Source organism: Garra rufa, chromosome 20 (genome assembly GCF_049309525.1).
Source record: "Garra rufa chromosome 20, GarRuf1.0, whole genome shotgun sequence".
NCBI classification, from domain to species: domain Eukaryota; kingdom Metazoa; phylum Chordata; class Actinopteri; order Cypriniformes; family Cyprinidae; genus Garra; species Garra rufa.
Window position 1 is genome coordinate 4849459 of NC_133380.1, and position 25588 is coordinate 4875046.

The 25588-nt window shown below is 35.3% G+C and overlaps 2 protein-coding genes and 1 long non-coding RNA gene across 3 annotated transcripts in view; 1 reads left to right on the forward strand and 2 right to left on the reverse strand.

Annotated features, from left to right (window-relative positions):
- The window catches only part of LOC141293907 (uncharacterized), a 13569-nt gene extending 6706 nt beyond the window's left edge, over positions 1-6863 (forward strand). The window contains exon 2 of the long non-coding RNA XR_012340840.1: positions 4176-6863. This is a non-coding gene — a long non-coding RNA (uncharacterized lncRNA). The remainder of the gene's footprint in view (positions 1-4175) is intronic.
- Positions 1-25588, reverse strand: part of tmem63bb (transmembrane protein 63Bb) — a 40895-nt gene that overhangs the window by 789 nt on the left and 14518 nt on the right. The gene's annotated exons all lie outside the window — the stretch shown is intronic.
- LOC141293905 (equilibrative nucleoside transporter 1-like) lies at positions 13927-25368 on the reverse strand. The gene is made up of 11 exons (XM_073825978.1): positions 25288-25368; positions 24933-25102; positions 23335-23474; positions 23118-23252; positions 20778-20875; positions 20612-20693; positions 20468-20535; positions 20243-20351; positions 18649-18734; positions 16404-16603; positions 13927-14801 (listed from the first exon to the last, which is right to left on the reverse strand). The coding sequence occupies exons 1-11, from the start codon at positions 25339-25341 to the stop codon at positions 14690-14692; spliced, it is 1254 nt and encodes a 417-aa protein (XP_073682079.1). The 5' UTR covers positions 25342-25368; the 3' UTR covers positions 13927-14689.

Here is a 25588-nt window from a genome sequence, read left to right on the forward strand (position 1 = left end):
ATACGTAATAGCAGTATTTGTTGTCCAGGATTAAATTGCTGATTTTAATAATAAAACATTTTGTGTGTATTATTGTTAATTATATAATAAAATTTACATGACATTTTAACTTATGTTTTTAAAGTACAAGTGATACATAATGGTTTCTCAGTATTTGTTGAGATGAATTAAATTACTGATTTTAATAATTCCAAAAATTGTACTGCATTTAAATTAATGTATTATTTTTGCATTACAGTAATGAGAATTTGGGTGAAAATGTGCCTTATTGTTTTAAAAAAATAATAGCACAATGCAAATGTAACCTTGGACCAAAAAATCTAATTAAAAAATCTGGAATCTGAGAGTGCAAAAAAAAAAAAAAAAAAATCTAATTATTAAGAAAATCACCTTTAAAAAACATTTTCTTTAATTAATATCCTAATGATTTTTGGCATAAAAGAAAAATCGATAATTTTGACCCATGCAATGTGTTTTTGGCAATTGCTACAAATATACCCCTGCTACTTCAGGGTCACATATTTAATAATCTTAACGGTCCTCAAACAACTTTGTGCTAAATATATTTAATTTTCTTATGATTTCAGATTCCTTTATTGTGGTGCAATATGATCTCTCTAAGATTCAAATCAAACCAAACAATCAAAGCCAGTCCTCTTTTCCATTTCATACATGTTTAAAGAAACGGCTCTTTTTATGACCGATGACTCACTCTTCTTGCGTGTCTGTTTTCAGCAGCAGATGTACATCGCCCAGGTCCTGCAGGACCCAAACTCGGATGAGACCGGAGCGGGCAGCGACGACGGTCAGGGGTCCTCGCAGGACGAGGAAATGATAAACGCCGGGAACAGCCTGAACGAGGCCGACTTCCAGTCCGGAGAGGACAGTCTCATCGCCAACGAGGTCCACCAGTAACCACAGCCGGGACGCGAGAGAGGATGAAAGACCGTTTCGTCCCTGTTGAACGCTGTGAAAAGAATTTACAGGATGTTTGTTGGCTCGAAAAAACATCAGCACCTTAGAAACCCACGTCTGCCAAAACACTCAGACTGTACATAAGCACACGCTCCAACGCTTAAAAACCATTTCGCACCCGTGCATGAACGCCCCGCCGACTGGAATTGAAATCATGTCGATTGCGAGACTTTCCAGGATTTCCCTTTTCGCAGAATTCCTAGTTTGTTTCGATCTCAGGAAACGGATGAGAAAACGTCCTGATATTGAAAAAGTTGCGCTCTTTCTCTTATGGTTTCGCCTTAACAGCGATAGCATTCCCTTGTCGACGCTCGCTTTCTCTTGTTCTTTGCCTCTAGCAAACATCTGGCTTTCCAAAGGAAACGTGCAAAAGCGAGAGCATTTCGTCAGAATTCAGCTTGAGATTTGCCGTTTTAGTCTGAACAAACTGCGTTCACTGTACAGTATTCAGCCAGAAAAACAAGACTTGACACTCCTGTCGCCGCCATTGAAACGACTACAACAATGGCATTCTTGAATTATTGCGCTCTAATCCGAACTTGTCCCCAATGTACAGTATATCCACAGACTTGCCGTGTGTTTGTGTCGTCACCTGAATGACCCATATTATTTTTTGTTTTGGTATTTTTAATGCTATTTTTGCCTTTAACGGATGTGTTTGTATGCCTGCAACGGAATACTAACGTCCTCGTTTTCGTCCTCGTAGCGCAGTAGAAACCGCTCGCCGTTTATAACGTGACCTTACGGACTAGCGATGGAGAGGATCTGCTATTCGGGACGTTTGAGAAGATTCGTGGTTAAAGAGTTGACCCAAAAATGAAACTTAGCCCATTATTTACTCACCCTCCAGGCGTCCTAGATGTATATGACTTCCTTTCTTCCTTTTCTTTTTTTTTTGGATCAAATTGGAGTTATATTAAAGTAGTAGTTCACTTTCAGAGCACAAATTTACAGATAATGTACTCGCCCACTTGTGTCATCCAAGATGTTCATGTCTTTCTTTCTTCAGTCGTAAAGAAATGGTGGTTTTTGAGGAAAACATTTCAGGATTTCTCTACATATAATGGACTTCTATGGTGCCCCCGAGTTTGAACTTCCAAAATGCAGTTTAAATGGAGCTTCAAATGATCCCAGCCGAGGAGGAAGGGTCTTATCTAGCAAAACGATCTCTTAGTTTCTAAAAACATTTACAACTTATATATTTTGTTTAATCTTAAACGCTCGTCTTGCGGAGCTAGACAAGATGAGCATTTGAGGTTAAAAAGTATATAATTTTTTTTTTTTTTTTTTAGGAAATAACCCATCATTTTGCTAAATAAAACCCTTCTTTCTTCATCTGTGATCAATTTAGAGCCCTTTGAAGCTGCATTTTGGAAGCTCAAACTCGGGGGCACCATAGAAGTCCATTATATGGACTTTTTACCCAAAAAACATAATTTCTTTACCACTGAACGAAGAAAGACTTTGATGAGAAGGGGGTGAGAACATTATCTGTAAAATTTTTTGTACTGAAAGTGAACTACTCCTTTAAAAATGATCCATTTCCAAGCTTTGGAATGATATGGGTGGGTGTTTTCTTCATCAGCCCAAAACAAGTCCAATAAAGTGCATCTATCCATAATAAAAAGTAGAGGTGCATAAAGGCCTCCTGTAGCGAATCAATGCATTTTTTGTTAGAAAAATAGCCATATTTGAAACATAATGCGCCTGTGCGTCTCATGAAAACCGGTGTTTGTTCACAGGAGCAAAGGAAGCAAAGGAAAACCAGTCTATATTGAAATCCTCTGACATTTTTCTTTACAAATCTTGTATTATAAGTGATTATGATGTTTTAAAAATGTATTTTTTTTCTTACAAAAATGCGTTGATTCGTTACTGGAGGCCCCCTTTTTAGCCATGTGAGACACTTTTATATTCTGGGTGGATGCACTTTATTGGACTTGTTTTGAACTGATGAAGAGAAACACCCATCTATGCCATTCTAAAGCTTGGAAATGCCAGGATAAATTTTACTATAACTCTGGATTTGTCTGAACATACGGAAGTCGTATACACTTAGGATGCTTGGAGGGTGAGTAAATAATGGGTTAATTTTCACTTTTGGGTGAACCTACTTTAAACTCTAACCAGATGCATTTGATTGGTAAACTGCCATTTTAGATGTTAGAAACCACATCCTGTTGGTCTGGAATAGTGTGAATGAGGATGGCTAGTGAAAAACAGGCTCTTGTTTGGTGCCTGCTTTTGTACAAGATCTGGCGTGGGAAATGCGTTTAGTTATGAACGACTGAGTTAGTTTTTTTCTAGTTGTGTAGTTAAACCGGGTTGAGATCAGTCTAATCCAAGTACTAATATTATGAGAAATGTAGCCGTCACTGACGATACACAGGAGTAACAAACAACACTGCTTCTGTTTTAGTGAGCTAGATGAGGAAAATAATATAGGCTAATATTGAAAAACCACTATTGAAGACTCACTAGAGATCTGATCTGGTTGCAACAAACCCTAAGTTGAGATAACCCTTAATGAAGTGAAGAAATATCATGTTTAACTTGTAACCGGTCTTCATTAGATCCATCTTAAAGAAAAATTATTAAAAAAAAGATGTAGTTGAGATTGAGAAATTGAGCATTGCATCACTTGCTTACCGATGGATTATCTGGAGTGAATGGGTGCCGTCAGAATGAGAGTCTCAAACAGCTGATAAAACAACACAATAATCACAAAGTAATCCACAACACTCCAGTCCATCAGTTAACATCCTGTAAAGCCAAAAGCTGCATGTTCGTAAGAAATAAATCCATTATTAAGACACTTTTAACTAAAATACCAGTCCATAATCCATAATAACACTTCCTGCATTGAAAAAGTGGTTTGGTCTAAATCAGGCAAGAAATCTGCACAGGCCAAGCACAGTTCACAAGCCAAAAACAGTCTGAAATGGCTCTATAAAGATTTGTGGGTAGATTTTGATGTGTGATGGACTTCTTCACTAGAGGAAGCGTTCGTATTTTAGTTAAAAGTGTCTTAATAACTGGATTTGTTTCTTATAAACGCACAGCTTTTGGCTTCTCGAGATGTGAACTGATGGACTGGAGTGGTGTGGATTACTTGTGGATTATTGTGATGTTTTTATCAGCTGTTTGGACTCTCATTCTGACGGCACCCATTCACTCCAGAGGATCCACTGGTGAGCAAGTGATGCAATGCTACATTTCTCCAAATCTGATGAAGAAACAGACTCATCTTGGATGACCTGAGTAGATTCTAAGCAAATTGGGTGAACAATTCCTTAATAAATCCATCAAAAACTGATGGAAATCACTGAGAGAGAGGTTTTAGTGAGCTAGATGAGGAAAATAATATAGGCTAATAGTGAAAAACCACTATTAAAGACTCACTAGAGATCTGATCCGGTTGCAAATAACCCTAAGGTGAGATAACCCTTAATGAAGTGAAGAAATATCATGTTTAACTTGAAGGTTTATTGCAACCGTTCTCCATTTGATCCATCTTAAAGAAAAGGTTGCAAATGTGCTGCCGATTTAGTCATTCTCACAACATTCAAGATGTAGATGAGTTTGTTTCTTCATCAGATTTGGAGAAATGCAGCGTTGCATTACTTGCTCACCGATGGATCCTCTGGAGCGAATGGGTGCCGTCAGAATGAGAGTCCAAACAGCTGATAAAAACATCACAGTAATAATCTCAAAGTAATCCACACCACTCCAGTCCATCAGTTAACATCTTGAGAAGAGAAAAGATGTGTTTGTAAGAAAATAGTCTATCGTTAAGATGTTTTTAACTTTAAACCATTGCCAAAATATCCACAAGTCCATAATCCACAATATCGCTTCTTCCAGTGAAAAAGTGGTGTGGTCTGAATCAGGAGAGAAATCTGCACAGATTTCATCGTTTGCAAGCCAAAACAGTCCAAAAACAGCTACTAAACAGATTTGTGGGTAGATTTTGATGTGAGAGACAACAGGAGGAAGCGTTATTATGGATTGTGGACTCGTATTTTTAGTTAAAATGTCTTCATGATGTGTTTTTTTTTCCCTATAAACACGTTTTTTGGCTTCACAGGATGTTCACTGATAGACTGGAGTGGTGTGGATTACTTGTGGATTATTGAGATGTTTTTATCAGCTGTTTGGACTCTCATTCTGACGGCACCCATTCACTCCAGAGGATCCATTGGTGAGCAAGTGACGCAATGCTACATTTCTCCAAATCTGATGAAGAAACAAACTCATCTTGGACGACCTGAGTAGAATCTAAGCAAATTGGGTGAACGATTCCTTAATTAATCGCAGGAAATCCCAGACTGAAAGGTTTCTATAGGCTGTTTACAGGAGCCAATCATGTTTTAAAGTGGCATATTGTCAACATAAAACAGAAACCCATTTGTTTTCTTGCAGAAAACTGACCTTTAAGTGATTAAACACGCATGTCAATAACATTTTGCAGTACATTAGTACACAAGCAAAATAAATTGAGTGTAAATCTAACAAACAAGTGAAAGATTCTGTGTTTCACGAATGAATTTGTTCTTTAGTGAAAGTCCGTAATTAGTATTATTATTCCAGTATTTCATGTTTTCATACCTGCTGCTGCACATAATTCCTCTAGATTGATGTGGCAGATTGTTTTCTTTCAATTGTCAGCCTAAAATTACATTTGCAGTAGTTTTGTGACCCAAAAAAGATCAGAGCGACACTCCTGAAAGTGTTACATCGTGTGAAAATGATGTTCATAAGCTGATGGCAGATATTGTCTGGTGTCTGTTTGCTGTGAGTTTTGCACTGATGGTTTTAATTTTTTGTTTTGTTTCTGTTTCTGTATCCTAAAAAAGTTAATAACTGGAGACTGGATGAATCTAAGGACGATCTGTTACTGGTTTGGATCATGAACACGCAATATACTAGATTGATTCAGCAAATAACTGGCACAAAGTGACTTGAGAAATGAAATCGAACAGCCTCAGGTGTTCTTTTATTTTCCAAACGATAAAAATGTTTACATCTGTGTGTTTTCCTTGTTCGCCATCTGTCATTTTTACTTGTTTTCCTTCGGGATTTCACGTTTCTTGTCGATGAAGACACAAATGGTAACCTATGAAAGCTGTAGCTTTGTGCGTAGTTTGGTTCAGAGGATGTAGCTACAAGCTGGAGATACTGACGACAATTTGTGTCTTGGAGATCATCGATGATGATTGGTGTGTGTGTGTGTGTGAATATTCTGTGATGAACGTGAATATGAACGTGAGCACAAGATATTGAAAAGCACGCTTTGTATATCCAAAGGAAGGTCATTTCTGGTTCTGTCCTGTTTTTAGGGCCCCCTCACCCGCTTCTTATTGAGTTAATGAAGTGAAGTCTCTTCAGCATTTGGCAGTGAAGTAAAGAGCGGTGCGGGTATTTTTGTAAAAACTTGTACAAGAAACTGTTTGGAGATGCAAATGTCCAGCCTGTCGAAGTATTTGATACCAGTAATGTATTAAAGATTTGTTTAAGCTAGCTGTTGCTCAATGGGTTTTTAATATATCATGATTTTTCATTTTGTTTTATAAGCTAACCATTTAAGTTACGCAGTGCGCCGTGTCTTTTAGAACGAAAACACTGGAGATGCAATTTTGCAAAGGGGAATGCGAGCTGTGCGTTATGCAAGAATGAATCTCTGAAAGGGGTCGAAACTTTAACAAAATGTCAACCTAAACCAGTTTCTGTTGCTCTAGTCTGCATCACTGTAGGAGACGTAGACGGACTGCTCTAGAACCTGTGTGTGATTTGTTTTGACATTTTTTCTGTCCCAAGGTCGTCCTTATGGTGAAGCATTTGTCATCTTCAGTTTCTTGATCAATAAAAGTTGGTATTCATTCTGTGCATTTGATCTGTTGTTGTTTTTGGTCACTAGAGGGCGCTGCAGCCTCACAAATAACCTCTAAAATTTTATTGGAGCAGGTAGTTTATATATATATATATATATATATATATATATATATATATATATATATTTATTTATTTATTTTATTTTGTATTATTATTAGTACTCCTGCAGTACTTAAGGTACATTACTTCAGGTGAATGGTGCAATTTCACCATGCTTTCCCAAGTTGATTAGTCATATCATATTAACACAGTTTTGTATTATGTTTTCCTAAATGTTGTGTAAATAGGCTAATTATGCATTGTCTGATTAAATATGCGCTCATTTACATGCGTCTCCAAAGGATAAATATTCAAATTCTAATTTTATTTTATAGTTATATTAGAGTAAATGTATGTATGTGTTTTACCCTTTATAGTCTATGGTTTTACCTTAAAAGATCCGTTTCACCTCCAAACGTCAGGTTTGGTTAGTGATGAGAGCTTTCAAAGCACTGCTTAGAGAAGCTTCGAAACCTTTGTGAATCATTTGCTTACTGGAGTACTGGAGTCACGTGATTTTATTAAAGTGATTGAAAATACCTGCTTTTGAAGTTCCAATTTAAATCAAATGATTCGTCAACTCACTCCAAAGTTAACATCTGAATCAATTGATTCGCGACACACGCTTTGAAGTTCCAATTGGAATCAAATTATTTGCAAACTGATCTTAAGTTTCATTTGAATCAAATGATTTGCGAACCGGCTCTGAACTTCCGATCTAAATCAAACAATTCACAATACGTGCTTGAAGTTCTGATCTGAATCAAATGATTCGCAAACTCGCTCTTCCGGCACGTGTTCCAATCAATCAAATGATTCGGGAACCCGCTCCGAACTTCCGTTCTGAATCAAATGATTCGTGAACCCGCTCCGAACTTCCGATCTGAATCAAATGATTCGCGACATGCGCTTTGAAGTTCCGATCTGAATCAAATGATTCGCGAACCCGCTCCGAACTTCCGATCTGAATCAAATGATTCGCGAACCCACTCCGAACTTCCGTTCTGAATTAAATGATTCGCGAGAAACCGCTCTGAACTTCCGATCTGAATCAAATGATTCGCGAGCCCGCTCCAAATGTCATATCTGAATCAAATGATTCGTGAACCTGCTCCGAACTTCCTATCTGAATCAAATGATTCGCAAACCCGCTCCGAACTTCCGATCTGAATCAAATGATTCGCGAACCCGCTCCGAACTTCCGATCTGAATCAAATGATTCGCGAACCCGCTCCAAACTTCCGATCTGAATCAAATGATTCGCGAACCCGCTCCGAACTTCCGTTCTGAATCAAATGATTCGCGAGCAACCGCTCTGAACTTCCGATCTGAATCAAATGATTCGCGAGCCCGCTCCAAATGTCATATCTGAATCAAATGATTTGTGAACCTGCTCCGAACTTCCGATCTGAATCAAATGATTCGCGACATGCGCTTTGAAGTTCCGATCTGAATCAAATGATTCGCGAACCCGCTCCGAACTTCCGATCTGAATCAAATGATTCGTGAACCCACTCCGAACTTCCTATCTGAATCAAATGATTCGCGAACCCACTCCGAACTTCTTATCTGAATCAAATGATTCGCGAACCCGGTCTGAACTTCCTATCTGAAACAAATGATTTGCAATCCCGATCCGAATTTACAATCTGAATAAAAAAAAATTCACGAACCTGCTCCAAACATCCGATCATAATGGAAAGATTTGCAAACCTGCTCAGAACTTCCGATATGAATCAAATGACTCCTGAAACCGCTCTGAACTTCCGATCTGAAACAAATGATTCACGAATCCGATCCAAACTTCCGATCTGAATCAAATAATTCGCAAACCCCGCTCCAAACATCCAATCTGAATCAAATGATTCGCGAACCCGATCTGAATCAAATAATTCGCAAACCCCGCTCCAAACTTCCGATCTGAATCAAATGATTCGCGAGCCCGCTCCAAATGTCATATCTGAATCAAATGATTCGTGAACCTGCTCCGAACTTCCGATCTGAATCAAATGATTCGCGACATGCGCTTTGAAGTTCCGATCTGAATCAAATGATTCGCGAACCCGCTCCGAACTTCCGATCTGAATCAAATGATTCGTGAACCCGTTCCGAACTTCCTATCTGAATCAAATGATTCGCAAACCCGGTCTGAACTTTCTATCTGAAACAAATGATTTGCAATCCCGATCCGAATTTACAATCTGAATAAAAAAAAATCACGAACCTGCTCCAAACATCCGATCACAATTGAATGATTTGCAAACCCGCTCGGAACTTCCGATCTGAAACAAATGATTCGCGAATTCGATCCAAACTTCCGATCTGAATCAAATAATTTGCGAACCCCGCTCCAAACATCCAATCTGAATGGGACGATTTGCAAACCCACTCGGAACTTCCGTTCTGAATCAAATGATTCGCGAACTTCCGATCTGAAACAAATGAATCACAAACCCGATCCCGCTCTGGTCTGAATCAAATGATTCGTTTCGCGATTCGAGCACTTCGAAACAGTGAATCATTTTGCTAAGCAACTGACAGGATTTGGAGCAGCTCCATTTTACCCATCACTACGTGCTTTTTTAAAATCGTTACAGTCGAAGTTCAAAAATGAATGGCTATTTTAAAATGTTGTTTTTTTTAGCGAACAGCTTGAAATGAATGAACGAAGTCACGAGTTTGAATCAATCGGAGCGGTCCATCCTCTTTCTGCGCCTTCAGCCATGTTTACATGACATAGCTTGCTAGTTTTCATGATTAATTGAAATAAGAGAAAAAGTATTATGTTTATTAAAAAAACAGGCTCATATTTCCTTTTCAAATTGCTTTCCACCTTGAAGACATCCATCATAAATGTACGAACATATTCAGGTGAGGTAACCGGTTTACTGCGAACCAGTAAAACACTCCATTAATATGACGAGCTGCAGCTCAAAATGCATGTAAGATAGAAACATTGCTTTATTGTCGATTTTGTAGCTTAATTCACTATATTTGAAATAGTTTGAGCACTGGAGTTACTACTTAGTCGACTATTTCTAAAGTAGGTGGGAGAGGATTTGTGAATGGAGACAACTGACGCGGGCAGGTCGCATGACAATAACTACAACATGGCGACTCTCTATAAGTTGAGTATAGAGTTTTCTATTAGTAATATTGACACTGATACGTTTCTGCTTGTGAGTTGTGCAGTTTCACCACAACTTCCCCTGTGTCTGTCTTCTGGTTTTCAGTCAGACCGCCTGAACGTCGTTTCGTTGTGACATCACAACATTTGGTTTCAACCTCAGACAGCAATGCAGACTAATGAAACACACCACTGCAACTACCATATTCAATCAGATCCCCTCAATCATTACTCAACATCTGAGTTTGAATGAACAGGTTCATATCAGTCATTCAGGAGACAGTCATCTTTACAAAGTACCAGACAGCTACACAAAGTGCTTTTGAGGATTAAATAATGGCTTCTAATCTTCAAAAGATACTCAGAATAAATCTCAAGGTGAGTTACAGTGTGTTAAATCTGTATTAATTACACTTGAAAAGACATATTCTGACTGCAAACTCTGCTCACATTTTTTTTTTTTTTTTTTCGTGCAGGTGTTTGAGGAACGGCATCATTGAACAATTTTGTTTTCCTCACTGGTTTGTTTTTTGGCCTCAAGTACACTGTAAAAATCTGGTTGTTACCGCATTTTCTACCTTATTTAACGTACACAATTTAGTTTTGCTGGTATAAATTATGTATTTATGTTGTGTCAATGATAAATATTTGTTTAGACTTGAATAAAACCTGTTCATTTAGACGTTATCTAAACTAGTCAAATCTCCAGATTAACTCTTAGGGGAGAGAGCGAGGCACAACCGAACACTTTTTGAATTTCGCGGTTTATGTAAATCCACTTGGGGTTCAGAGTACAATTTTTATCCACATTAGCCTATTTTCACACGTGTCTAGTACAAATATATCGCTTTGTTTCATATTTACAGTGTATACGTTTTTCGTTATTTACCTCAAAAGAAAGGAAGTCAAACGTGACAACATGCCCCGTAGGTGGGGTACATTTTAACATCTGAGGGGTACGTTGTAACACGACCATATGACAGCTTAAAATGTTATCTGATCGAACGAAAAAAAATAATCACAAAAAACTAAAATATTTTGTCAGTAAAATACATGTGTTAACTTTTTAAAATAATGAAGTTTTTAAAAAAAAATAAAAATAATCTAATTTTGGAGTTTGACAATGAACACATCGCAACAATGCTTTGAACGGCCCTGATCGCAACACACAGCTGTACAGTACAGTAGTTCAAAACAATGTGGACAGATAGATGAAACACATTTAGACATTCAGAAATAACACTCCACTCCTCCACACACAGCTCTCATAGAACACCACACACATAAACCAGCCTAAATGCTTTACATTTCTTGAAATAATAACTTCTGAACATTAAACATTGATTGTCAGCCTTTATTCACCTGTTTCTTGTGGTTTCTTATCAAAATCCTTTGAAGTCAATAGTGTGAATTGCATCGCTAATGTCATAGAATAGCATAGTTTAATAACAGCGGGGCATATTGTCACACAGTGTTACAACGTTCCCCATCTGTGCGACTGGAGTTTAAAACAGGTTAGTGTCTTCTGCTGGTTTGTCAAGCATTAATAAACTATCTAAACTGATAAATAACAAATTGGAGATTAAAATAATAGCAGTTTTGTCTAATTTTGAATGAATACTAAAAACTGAAATAAAAAGTTTACTTCAGCCAGAAATGTACTTTTACTATGGTAAAATAAATATTCGGTGATATCTTCAAAATGCTTTTGAATTTTGGCACTCTTTTTTCTCTGCATAGTGTTGCTATGGCAACTAGTAAATACCGTAAATTTGGTTTGGCTAGCATGTGTGGAAATATTTGAACCACGTGTGTTACAATTAACCCCGCGTTAGGTTGTGCCCCGCTCACCCCTACATGAATATCACCCTATATGATTCACAATATGAGCTCTAAAGTTCCGATCTCTGAACCACCAATTTGAATCAAATGATTCGCGATTCCCGCTCTGAAATTCCGATCTGAATCAAATGATTCTCGAACCCGCTCTGAAAAGTTGATCTAAATCAAATGATTCACAATATGAGCTCTAAAGTTCCGATCTCTGAACCACCAATTTGAATCAAATGATTCGCGATTCCCGCTCTGAAATTCCGATCTGAATCAAATGATTCTCGAACCCGCTCTGAAAAGTTGATCTAAATCAAATGATTCACAATATGAGCTCTAAAGTTCTGATCTCTGAACCACCAATTTGAATCAAATGATTCGCGATTCCCGCTCTGAAATTCCGATCTGAATCAAATGATTCTCGAACCCGCTCTGAAAAGTTGATCTAAATCAAATGATTCACAATATGAGCTCTAAAGTTCCGATCTCTGAACCACCAATTTGAATCAAATGATTCGCGATTCCCGCTCTGAAATTCCGATCTGAATCAAATGATTCTCGAACCCGCTCTGAAAAGTTGATCTAAATCAAATGATTCACAATATGAGCTCTAAAGTTCCGATCTCCGAACCACCGATTTGAATCAAATGATTCGCGATTCCCGCTCTGAAATTCTGATCTGAATCAAATGATTCTCGAACCCGCTCTGAAAAGTTGATCTAAATCAAATATTTCACAATATGAGCTCTAAAGTTCTGATCTCTGAACCACCAATTTGAATCAAATGATTTGCGATTCCCGCTCTGAAATTCCGATCTGAATCAAATGATTCTCGAACCCGCTCTGAAAAGTTGATCTAAATCAAATGATTCACAATATGAGCTCTAAAGTTCCGATCTCTGAACCACCGATTTGAATCAAATGATTCACGATACCCGCTCTGAAATTCCGATCTGAATCAAATGATTCGCGATTCCCGCTCTGAAATTCCGATCTGAATCAAATGATTCTCGAACCCGCTCTGAAAAGTTGATCTAAATCAAATGATTCACAATATGAGCTCTAAAGTTCTGATCTCTGAACCACCGATTTGAATCAAATGATTCACGATTCCCGCTCTGAAATTCCGATCTGAATCAAATGATTCTCGAACCCGCTCTGAAAAGTTGATCTAAATCAAATGATTCACAATATGAGCTCTAAAGTTCTGATCTCTGAACCACCAATTTGAATCAAATGATTTGCGATTCCCGCTCTGAAATTCCGATCTGAATCAAATGATTCTCGAACCCGCTCTGAAAAGTTGATCTAAATCAAATGATTCACAATATGAGCTCTAAAGTTCCGATCTCTGAACCACCGATTTGAATCAAATGATTCACGATACCCGCTCTGAAATTCCGATCTGAATCAAATGATTCGCGATTCCCGCTCTGAAATTCCGATCTGAATCAAATGATTCTCGAACCCGCTCTGAAAAGTTGATCTAAATCAAATGATTCACAATATGAGCTCTAAAGTTCCGATCTCTGAACCACCGATTTGAATCAAATGATTCGCGATTCCCGCTCTGAAATTCCGATCTGAATCAAATGATTCGTGAACCCGCTCTGAAATGTTGATCTAAATCAAATGATTTACATACATGGCGATTCCCGCTCTGAAATTCTGATCAGAGTCAAAAGATTTGCAAACGTGCTCCGAACTTCTGATCTGAATCGTATAAGTCATGAAACCGCTCCGAACTTCCAGTCTGAATTAAATTATTTGTAAACCTGCTCCAAATTTCCGATCTGAATCAAATGATTTGCGAACCAGCTCCGAACTTTGTTTTTTTTTTTTTTAGCAAATAGCTTGAAATGAATAATCGAAGTCACGAGTTTGAATCAATCAGCGGTCCATCCTCTTTTTGTGACACATATTTGAAATTAATCAACATGAAAAAAAAAAAAAAATTTCAAATAACAAACTTTTTTTTTTGAGTACTTTCATTATAACTGTTCCCTTAATTTAAAAGGTTTGTTGCAACCAGGACAAACACAGTAATAGACATCAATGCAGAAATAAAGTTTTTATTATTATTAATAATAAAGCATACAATATTTGGCACTTTGGTGTCTTGTTTTTCAGAGAATAATGTAGTGTTGAGAAAAAACTTGTTCAAAATGGTACGAGGTAGAGTTGGTTTGTTCGTATGCGCTTAAAATTTCTAAACTTCACACTGATGTTTTTATTTAAGTTAAATATAACATCAAAAATGCACGCCACCTTCATATAAAGCGCTGTGAATGTCCACCTGGTTATAAAAAATGACTATAATAAAATATTTGCTTTATATAAACGTGTATAAAACTAAAGAGGTTTGAGTATTATACAAATAGCATGCTGTTCGGTCTTAAATTTTGCCCTTGTGCAAATCTTTAAGAAAGCTGTAATAAAAACTCAGAAATACTTCACATCCCAAAAAGAGTAAATGATGACTTTGGGTGAACTATTAATTCAAAATATGTCAAAACAAGTATTTCTTAAACAACAACAATAGCTGTACTACGTATACACTATCACTCAAACTTTTTGGGTCAGCAGGATTTTGTAATGTTTTTGAAATAAGTCTTTTCTGCTCACCAAGGCTGCATTTATGTGGTAATAATAATATTTAAGACTCAAAGCATCAGTGAATTTGTGTACTTTCTGCTTAAGATCAGGTCTTGATGTTGAAGTGAAGCTTCAAAGATGTTTGTTTTGAGTTTGTCCTCTGGACCTTCATATGATTGTAGGATGTGAGGTTCATTCAGCCTCATCTCTGTCCAGAACACTGGCCAGACTTCAGACGAGCCCTCGAAACAGAAACGACAGAGACGCTCCGAGAGCCAGACCGAGAGACAGGAAGAAGGCCATGATCGCTCCAGCCGTCTCCGCCTCGCTCGCATCCACCTTCCTGTGAACGAGAACGAGAGATATGTATTCAGAGGTAAATGAGAATGTGTCTAACACAGTGCTTCTGTGTAAAAAATGATTTTAAATGAGCTAAAACATCTAAACTAGTCATGGAAATGAATCAATTGTTTCCATAATGAATATACCTTTTTCTAGTTAAGCTAAGCTCCTAAGGCGAGACACTGCAGGTGAATAAGGTAAAAAAAACAAAAACTAATAGTTATCACCTTACTTACCCAGTTGATTGATTACATTGATAATAGCAAACATTTTTTGTATTACAAGCTTTCTAAAATGTTAGGTTTAAATATGCAAATAAAGCATTATTTAATTAAATGTGTGCTAATTTGCATACATTTCTAGTGCAAAAATCTAAACACTGGATGAAGTCAGTTTAAAAATACTTGTTTAATTTTTTGGACATATTAGAGTCAAATGTTTTTACAGAGGCACTCTATAATTAAGAAAAATACTTAGACAGGAAACAATGCATTTTTTACCATTTTTGGTAAACCAAGCAAATTATATATGAACAAATCCCTCTGTAAAAACCTTTAGAATATGGACAGGAATAAAATGTAAAGTTTGGTGTGTGTAAGTGCTGCTGAAGTGGAGATTTATGGCTCATTGTAGGAGAAAAAAACTCATTTTGAGAAAACAGTCTTTAAAAATCTGTATTGTAATTGAAATGCATTGACACACATAGATAAAGTGCTATAGAAGAAACACTTAACAGTGTCTTGTGGGTGTTTTCTTTCCACTAGTCTGAAAAAACACTTTATGAAACACCGAAAAGCCCAAAATCTCAAAGTTGACAGATGAATGAAAAAACTGTTTTTTTGCCTGCAGTGTCTCCCATTAAATATGTTATGAGATTAGAAATTGTGAATAAAATATTATTTATAAAGAAGTCCTTAAGGCAAGACACTACGGATTTTAATTTTAACTAATAGATATCAACATACAGTACTTATCCAGTTGATTATTCACCGTAAATTTGTTTATTTCGCAAGTTACAAATGATGCATTATCTAATTAAATATGTATTGATTTGCATATACATCTAGAAAATTAAAAATATGAAGAAAACAAAGAAATTTGAATCCTCAAGAACATTGGAACTCCTAAAACTTCGGGAATTCTAAAATTTCAAAATATTGTTTACTTATTTTACACTTCTTAATTTAATTTATGGACACTCCTCATTTTAATTCTCTAAATTTAAAAATGGCAAAAATGTTCTAACATTAATCACATTCTTATTCAGCATCATTAATATACAGTCAAGCCCAAAATTATTCATACCCCTGACAAATTATGACTTAAAGTTACTTTTATTCAACCAGCTATTTTTTTTTTACAACCGGAAATGACACAGGCTTTTCCCAAAAGATAATAAGAGGATGTACAAGAGGCATCATTGTGGAAAAAAATATTTCTCAGCTTTCATTTACATTTGAACAAAAAGTGGCATGTCCACAATTATTCATACCCTTTGCAAACTGTCACAGCCTATGGGTTTTAAGAGTTAGTTAATGATAATAACTCTGATGTGTTCTAATAATATAATAAATAAGGATTCTTTCAGTATACTTCAACTCACTTGGGCCCGAAGCACATGCACAAACTGGCCAGATATCCGTTAGAAAAGGCAAAGAGGATCATGAAGCCGATGAACCATCCGTCGTGTGAGAAGTAGACGGGCAGATTGTAGCGAGGCTGGACGTTACAGAGCATGAAGAGAGGGACGAAAATCACACGAGCCACTAACAGACCCGGCAGCAGCTTACTGTCTTTACCAGGCTGAGAAACAAAACAAAACACGTGCATTAAAACCATCGAACTATTCTATTCAATTTCAATGCATTGTGTTTTGCATTAAACATCTGCACTGAATATCATTGCTCAAAGTAACTAATATCCATGCACAGGGCTCTGAACCGGTTCAAGGAACGAAAACGAAAAACGAAAACAAATGACATTGAACAGGAACAAAAACAAAAACGAAAACAAAATCAATTTTAATCGTTCTGAACAGAAACGGAAACAGAAATTCCAAATTAACCGGTTAATAACGGTATTTTTATCGTTCTCTTTATTATATCAATTTGGCAGACCAAAAACATGAATTCAAATTGTGTGCGCAAATGCGACGGTGACGCATACACCGTGAAATGCCCGCGAAGCAGACATAAGCAGAGCCCTTTCTGATGCGACGAGCTTAAGGTTACACCTGGCTGTTTCATGTGCAAAGGTATGTTTAGGTTTAAGTTATTGTAGCCTAATTAAAACTTGTAGTTAAAATTATGCATTACGTTTTCTTTTGCTTTTATGCATTAAATGTAAAAGCATAACTATCTGGAGTTCTGTTTTGTTTGAGTGAAAATAGCCTATAATTGGCTATATTAGGTAAGGAATATGCCGTAGCCAGCTATGAGGTCAACGAGGTCCGGACCTCGGTCATTTTTGTATATTCAAAAATAAAATGCCAAGCTCTCTGAATGATTATTTTAAACCGTTTAAACCACCTCATATCACATGAGTGTTTGCAATTCATGTTGATGCGAGAAGCTAGCGCAGTGAACGAGGCTTGAGAGCGCGTTGAGTGAGAGCGCGTGTGCAGCCTCCGTTTGTTGCCAGATCCACCTATTATACGTGTATTTTGACTCATTTTTCCAATTTATTGTGACACTTTGGGACGTTTATAAAGTGGAAAGTTGAACGTTAGTGTTACTGATATATTAATCTTATTTACAAAACACAAGCTTTGAACTTATTTCGGATATCTTTTTCTTTATTTTTGAAATTGCTTGTTTTTCGTAGCAATATCCGGCAACATTGTACATTCATAAAAAAAATCTTTTAGACAATCTGTAACTTAATTGCTGACAGGAAGATAACACAATCGGTAAGACAAACGCAGCGATCATCGTTAATATCTGAAAGAAATGTATAACACTATCAAAAACAATAGCATAATACAAATCTGTTTGTTACAGAATGAAATACTATGACAAATAACGTTACTGTTACTGGCCAGCAGGAAGACGTCTCATGCTCTTTAGTCAACGTTAAGTCATCAAAAAAACATTAATTAAAGCGGTGTTTCTCAACCTTACTTCGGACCTCACTAATTTTCAAACCCTAGTTACGGCCTTCAGGTGAACTCGTTTACTTTCGGTTTTAAAGACAAGAAGTTCAGATGACACGAACACGGAATTTGGTTGAATCATTTGTAAACATAATGCCAAACATGTTATTAAAAGGCACACACTATCTATCTATCTATCTATCTATCTATCTATCTATCTATCTATCTATCTATCTATCTATCTATCTATCTATCTATCTATCTATCTATCTATCGCGCCGTGTAATAAAATAACGTTATTAACCGGTATTTTTTCTAGAAAACCGTTCTCGGAACGTATTGTTTAATGAGGAACGCAAGAACAGAAACGTTATAATATCGATTCTGTTCGGAGTGAACCGAATGGATTTTTTTTTCGTTTTTAAGCCCTGTATTTCTTACTTTATGTAAATCCTCCCACCTGCTGATTCTGAGACTCATCTATTTTATGAATATATGCATGCTCATATGATTTATTGTTCTAAAGAATCCATGTGTAAACACAAAACAGACACATGAAATAATATTTCTATGATCCTTCCTAGAGGAAGATCTATTTGCAGTAATGTGAATATACAGTGACCTTAACAAAAAGTGTTTGAACACTTTAGTCACAGTTAAAAATTGCGTCTGCATAGAAAATATTAGAACAAATGTCTTTTATACTTGAGAAGAAGAATGCATGATGAAATGAAGTTTGTTGCATGTTGCTTCTTACCCACATACAGACTGCGGTCAAACTGCGGCCCATCCAATCGAACAGGTTAAATAACAGGAAACAAGACACTGGGATGAAATACATTTCTGAAGAGAGAGAATACAGCCATAATGTACAGTAGCTTTTGATATAAGCAGTAAACTAAATATCTTCAGTATCAAAATATTATCAGTTGATAAATGCAAAAAATTGTTGTCATGCTTGCGCAAATATTTCACCACACATAACACTTTGTGGTTATTTGCATTCTGCATTGCTTTTCCTGTTTTCTGTAACATTATCTGTCAAAGCTTAATTCTGTGGAAACCTGTTTCTGCTACTGAATTAAAAAAAAAAAAAAAAAAAAGGTTATTGTGACTTTTTATCTCCCAATTCTGACTATTTTTTATCTCAGAAACGTGCAATTCTGCAAAATAAAGTCAGACTTGTGAGTTTGTATCATGCAAATCTGAGAAAAAAGGTCAGAATTATAAGGAAAAAGTAGTAATAACATTTTTTATTTTTGGGGAGGTATAAACTCACTATTGCAAGTTATAGTCAGAATTGTAAGAAAAAAAGCTAGAGTTGCTTGCATTTGTGAGAAAAAAGTCAGAATTGTGAATTTTTCGCTTTTAGAGTTTATATAAATAAATCAAAACAAAAAGGTAATTGCACATTTTTATTCTACAATTCAGATTTTTTTCTCTCAAAAATGCTAAATATAAACTGAATTGTGAAAAACTCAGAAATGTAAAATATTTTTACATCTCTGTTTTTAACATAAGCTCAGAATTGCAAGAAAAAAGTAGATTTTTGAGGTTGTAAAAAGTCGTCGTATAATAAAAAATTCGATCTCAGAATTATTATTTTTTTTCATTGACTTTTTTCCCCTGGAATATGTCAAAATTGTGAGGTATGAACTGGCAATTGTGAGCTACAATTAGAATTGTGAGAAAAAAATGCTAGAACTGCTTTCATTTGTGAGAAAATAAATGTCTGAATTGTAAGCTTTTTGGTTTTAGAGTTTAATATAAATAAATAAAACGTAAATGCAACTTTTTATTCCACAATTCAGAGTTTTTTCTCTCAATAAAGCAAATGATAAACTGTGGGGCAAAAACTCAGAATTGCGAGATATAAACAAAGGAAAAAGTTTGCAAATTTTTAATGTAAGATAAAAATTGCAAAAGAAAAAGTTATATTTTTCAGGTTGCAAAAGTTATTGCAATACAGATTTTTATCTCATTTATTATTATTTTTTTCTGCAAAAAAAATTATGATTTTCCCCCTCAGAATTCTAAAATATAAATTCAAAATCTTAAAGTCAGAGAAAAGAGCTGTTAACTAGAGTTTATTTAAAAATTGTGGGAAATTTTTTTTTTTTTTTTGTAATATTTATTTCACAATTCAAACTTGTTTCAGTTTTACAGAGATATAAACTTAGAAAAAAATAAAGTGAGAATTATAAAAATGTATTAAATTCAAAACAAAAAAGGTAAAATTGTTGGATAAAAAGTTGCAATTACCTATATATTATTCCAAAAATAAGCTTCCAATGTAATCAGACTCATTATCAAACCATAAATGATAAAAATGAGACTGATTGAACTCTCACCCCACTGTCCGCCATCAGCGATAGTAGATTTAACGTCCACAGTGACGGCAGGAAACGTGCCGATGGTGATGGTGAAGGCGAAACACACAGACAACGCCATAACCCAGATCTGACGAGAGAAATACAGGAAAAACTCACACTTTAACTGTGCAAAACTCACTGACACAATCCTGAGAATGCTTGTGAACAGTGTTCTGAGTGTTGTTTTGAATGAGATGAGGTTACCTTTTTAAAGATGGCTAGTATGGATGGTGTTTGTTTACTGTCATCTCCAGTGCTCTTCTGCCCCTCATCTACAGACAATTCAACTTTAAAACATGTTTTTGACTAATATTCAGACTGGTTTTGATGTCAATGACGTCACGTCACCTTTCTTCAGCAGATCCATCTTGTTCTCCTCATCCTCATCTGCTTTGTTCTGCTGACTCTTTTGATAGTACTGAAAAAACTCCTACAGAAGACAAACAGCAAACTGACTGTGATCATCTCAGGATTTAAATCAGGCTTTCATTTTTTCTGGTCGCTCAGATCTTACCAGTTTAGGAAGGACAATGTACGATACGATGGCGAGGGAAATAACGGCACACGCTGTGATGAAGTATCCAAACGCGCTGTCGTGTATAGCAGAACCACCTGAGGGAGAGACAAATGAAGTCAGAATTGTGTGATATAAACTCGCAATTCTGTGAACATATCGCTTTTTTTTTTCTTTTCAGAACTGGACTTCAACTGGATATTCATATGGACTTTATTTTTCACAATTGCGACTTTGTATCTCGCAACTCTTTTTTTCTCAGAACTGAGAGATTTAAATGTAAAACTGCAAGTTCTAAAGTCGGAATATAAACGCAATTGCAAATAAATAAAGTCAGAATTGTGAGATATAAACTCACAATTCTGACTTTTTTCTCAGAACTGAGTTATAAAGTCAGAATTGCAAGTTTATATCCCACAGTTCTGACTTTATAACTCGCAATTGTGCATTAATATCTCACAGTTCTGAGAAAAAAGTCAGAATTGCAAGATACAAAGTCGCAATTACGAGAAATAAAGTCAGAATTGTACGTTTTTATTACGCAGTTCTGACATATCTAGCAATTCTGAATTTTAAAACTTGCAATTGTACATTTATATTTCACAGTTCTAAGAAAAAGTCAGAATTGCGAGATTCTGACTTTATTTTTCACAATTACAACTTTGTATCTCACAATTTTTTTCTCAGAACTGTGAGATATAAATGCACAATTGCAAGTTATACATTCAGAATTGCTAGATATAAAGTCAGAATAATGAGAAATAAAGTCAGAATTGCAAGTTTATATCCCGCAATTCTGACTTTTAGTTCTAAGAAAAAAGTCAGGATTGGGAGATTCTGACTTTATTTTTCACAATTGTGACTTTGTGTCTTGCAATTCTGACTTTTTTTTCCAGAACTGTGAGATATAAACGCACAATTCTAAGGAATAAAGTCAGAATTGCGGGATATAAACACAATTTTAAGAAATAAAGTCAGAATTGCAAGATATAAACTCACAATTGCGAGGTATAAAGAGAGAATTGTGGGATATAAACTTGCAATTCAGAACTATGAGATATAAATGCACAATTGCAAGTTATAAAGTCGGAATTGTTAGATATAAAGTCAGAATTGCAGGATATAAACTCACTATTCTGACTTTTTTTCTTAGAACTAAGAGTTTTAAATGCACAATGCGAGTTATAAAGTCAGAATTGTACGTTTATATCCTGCAATTCTGACTTTATATCTAGCAATTCTGACTTTTAGTTCTAAGAAAAAAGTCAGAATTCAGAGATTCTGGCTATTTTTTACAATTGTGACAATTTTGACTTTATATCTCACAATTCTGACTTTTTTTTCTCAGAACTGTGAGATATAAATGCACAATTACAAGAAATAAAGTCAGAATTGTGAGATATAAACTTGCAATTCTGACTTTTTTTCTCAAAACTGAGAGATTTAAATGCACAATGTGAGTTATAAAGTCAGAATTGCAAGTTTATATCTCACAGTTCTGAGAAAAAAAGTCAGAATTGCAAGATACAAAGTAGCAATTACGAGAAATAAAGTCAATTGTGCATTTATATCTGACAGTTCTAAGAAAAAGTCAGAATTGCAAGATTCTGACTTTATTTTTCACAATTGCAACTTTTATCTCGCATTTCTGACTTTTTTTCTTAGAACTAAGAGATTTCAAATGCACAATGCGAGTTATAAAGTCAGAATTTGCGAGAAATAAATTCAGAATTGCGAGATTCTGACTTTATTTTTCACAATTGCAACTTTTATCTCGCATTTCTGACTTTTTTTTCTCAGAACTATGAGATATAAACGGAAACAGAATTGCTAGATATAAAGTCAGAATTGTGGGATATAAACTTGCAATCCTGACTTTTTTTCTCAGAACTATGAGATATAAATGCACAATTGCAAGTTATAAAGTCAGAATTGCTAGATATAAACTCACAATTCTGACTTTTTTTCTTAGAACTAAGAGATTTCAAATGCACAATGCGAGTTATAAAGTCAGAATTTGCGAGAAATAAATTCAGAATTGCGAGATTCTGACTTTATTTTTCACAATTGCAACTTTTATCTCGCATTTCTGACTTTTTTTCTCAGAACTGTGAGATATAAACGCAAACAGAATTGCTAGATATAAAGTCAGAATTGTGGGATATAAACTTGCAATTCTGACTATATTTCTTGCAATTGCGACATTATATCTACCAAGAATTGCAAGATACAAAGTTGCAATTACTTTTTTTATTTAGTAGCAGAAATGTGCTTTCGTACATTAGTGTAAGCATTCCTATCTGCTGAAATGATTTATTTGTACTATAATTGCAGACTCACTGGCGATGGCACAGATCATAGAAAAAGCAGCGAAGGTTCCTGCGAGTCCCTGTCCGCTCATGATGGGTGTCGTGTAGGACGCTGGCAGGAGTCCGGCCATCCCAAACAGACTTCCCTGAAGAACCGCTCCGAATGCTGGGAATAACATGACAAAATAGTCCATCAAATGACATTTACTGCTTCTGTAACTTAAAATGCATTTCTTCTAGAGTCTCACAATTAATGCAGATGATTTTAATCATGGTGATGACGAAGAACGGCAGCGGCTCCAAATCCACTTTCACCAGGATGGCAGTGAGCAAAAACACCAACAGAATGGCCGACAGACTTCCTGCGATCCGGATCTTCTGAGGAATTCTGCAGATTCAATCACAGGTCTGTCTCATAATTCACTCCAGAATCAAAAGGAAAAGAGTTAAGAAGATTTGTAATGTTTTCTGCTCACCAAGCCTGCATTTATTTGATCCAAAATTCTAAAATATTTTTATTATTTAAAATAACAGTTTTTTATTTGAACATTTTTTTAAATGTATTTTATTCTTGTGATCAAAGCTGAATTTTCAGCATCATTACTCCAGTCTTCAGTGTCACATGATCCTTCAGAAATCATTCTAATATGATGATTTGCTGCTCAAGAAACATTTATTATTATTTTTTATTGTTGAAAACAGCTGAGTAGAATTCTTTCAGGTTTCTTTGATGAATAGAAAGTCCAGAAGAATCATGTGACACTGAAGACTGGAGTTATGGTGCTAAAAATTCAGCTTTGAAATCATAGGAATACATTACACGTTAAAATATATTCAGAAACAGTTATTTTAAATAGTAAAAATACTTTAAAATTGTACTGTTTTTGCTGTACTTTGGATTAAATAAATGCAACCTTGGTGAGCAGAAGAGACTTTTTTTTAAATCATTAAAAATCTACTTTTGACTGGCAATGTATTTATTTATTCATTTAAGAGAGAGAATTTGGAGCTCAATTGTTTAATTTAATGAAAATAATGTAAATGTGCAAATATAAAGAAATAAATAATAGTAGTAGTAGTAATAATAAAATACTTATTTATAAATAAATAATTAAAGAAATCTATTCACTAAAATAAAATAAAACAATATTACCCATAAATAAATACAAATATTTCTTCCAGTGGATATATAAATAAATGATATATTAATCAATTACAATACTAATTAAACAAATAAAATCTATTTTTTAAATAAATACAAACATCTATTGAAATCAATATATTTATTTACTTAATTATTTAAATAAATAGTTTTGTTTGTTTATTATCCATTTAAATAAAGATATTTACTTAAATCAATAAAATATCTATTTAGATAAATATTTATTAAAATAAATTTAAATATTTAAATCAATAAAATTATTTTTAAAAAATGTAAAATTGTGAAATATTATTACGATATAAAACAATGTTTTTCTATATTAATATAAATTCCAATTTTATTTATAACTGTAATCAAAGTTGAATTTTCAGCATCACTACTCCAGTCTTCAGTGTCACATGATCCTTCAGAAATACTTTAATTAAGACCAGAGTAACAGCGGATAAAAATTCAGCTTTGCATCACAGTAATAAATTATATTTTAAAGTATATTAAAATAAAAAACATTATTTTATACTGTAATAACATTTTGCAATATTACTTTTTTTCCTATATTTTGATCAGATAAATGCAGCCTTAATGAGCAGAAGAGACTTCTTTAAAAAACATTACAAGTCTTACTGATCGCAAACTTTTGAGTAGTAAAAATGAATGAAGTCAACTAAAAATGGACTTCATTCTGACCTCTGATGAAGCACTGAGTTGAGGCAGGTGAAGACCAGCAGAGGAACCATCGCACACAGCGTCATCACATTATTAAATTTGGCCTGTAGGACGCTCCGTGAGCCTTCTTCAGTCGCGTTGGCTGAGAAATTCGCCTCAACTAAAGGGTCTGCGAGACGACTGGTGAAATACTACAAGATAAACAGATGAAAAAGAAGCCTTGAGAGATGCACATCTTCTGTTTTCTGAAGATACAATTGTTGCTTTTGCAGTTTTGCAACACTTTGTCAGCATTTCCGGTCATCTGTGGTAAAAACCAACCCGATATGAATGACTTTAACAGAAAAATGTGTGTGGCAAGACGTGAAGTGCTTACCATAGTCGCTGTCATGAAGAAATTCCACGGCAGCAGCGTTCCCAAACCCAACATGAAGAAAATCAACCACACGCCATTATATCTGTCACGAGAATGTGGAAACCTTTCAAATCTTCAAGCACCAAAACGAAGAAAAAAACTACAGAATACCCAGTAAAAGTGATATCAGCCTTTGTTTTTAGACTCAAACATGCCTCTGCACATCTGGTGTGATTCTAGAGCAGATGCAATCCAAGATTGAGCCACTTTGCTCTTGTTATCTGTCTGGTGTCTGTCTGAGTCTGACAGCAGCAGAAGAGCA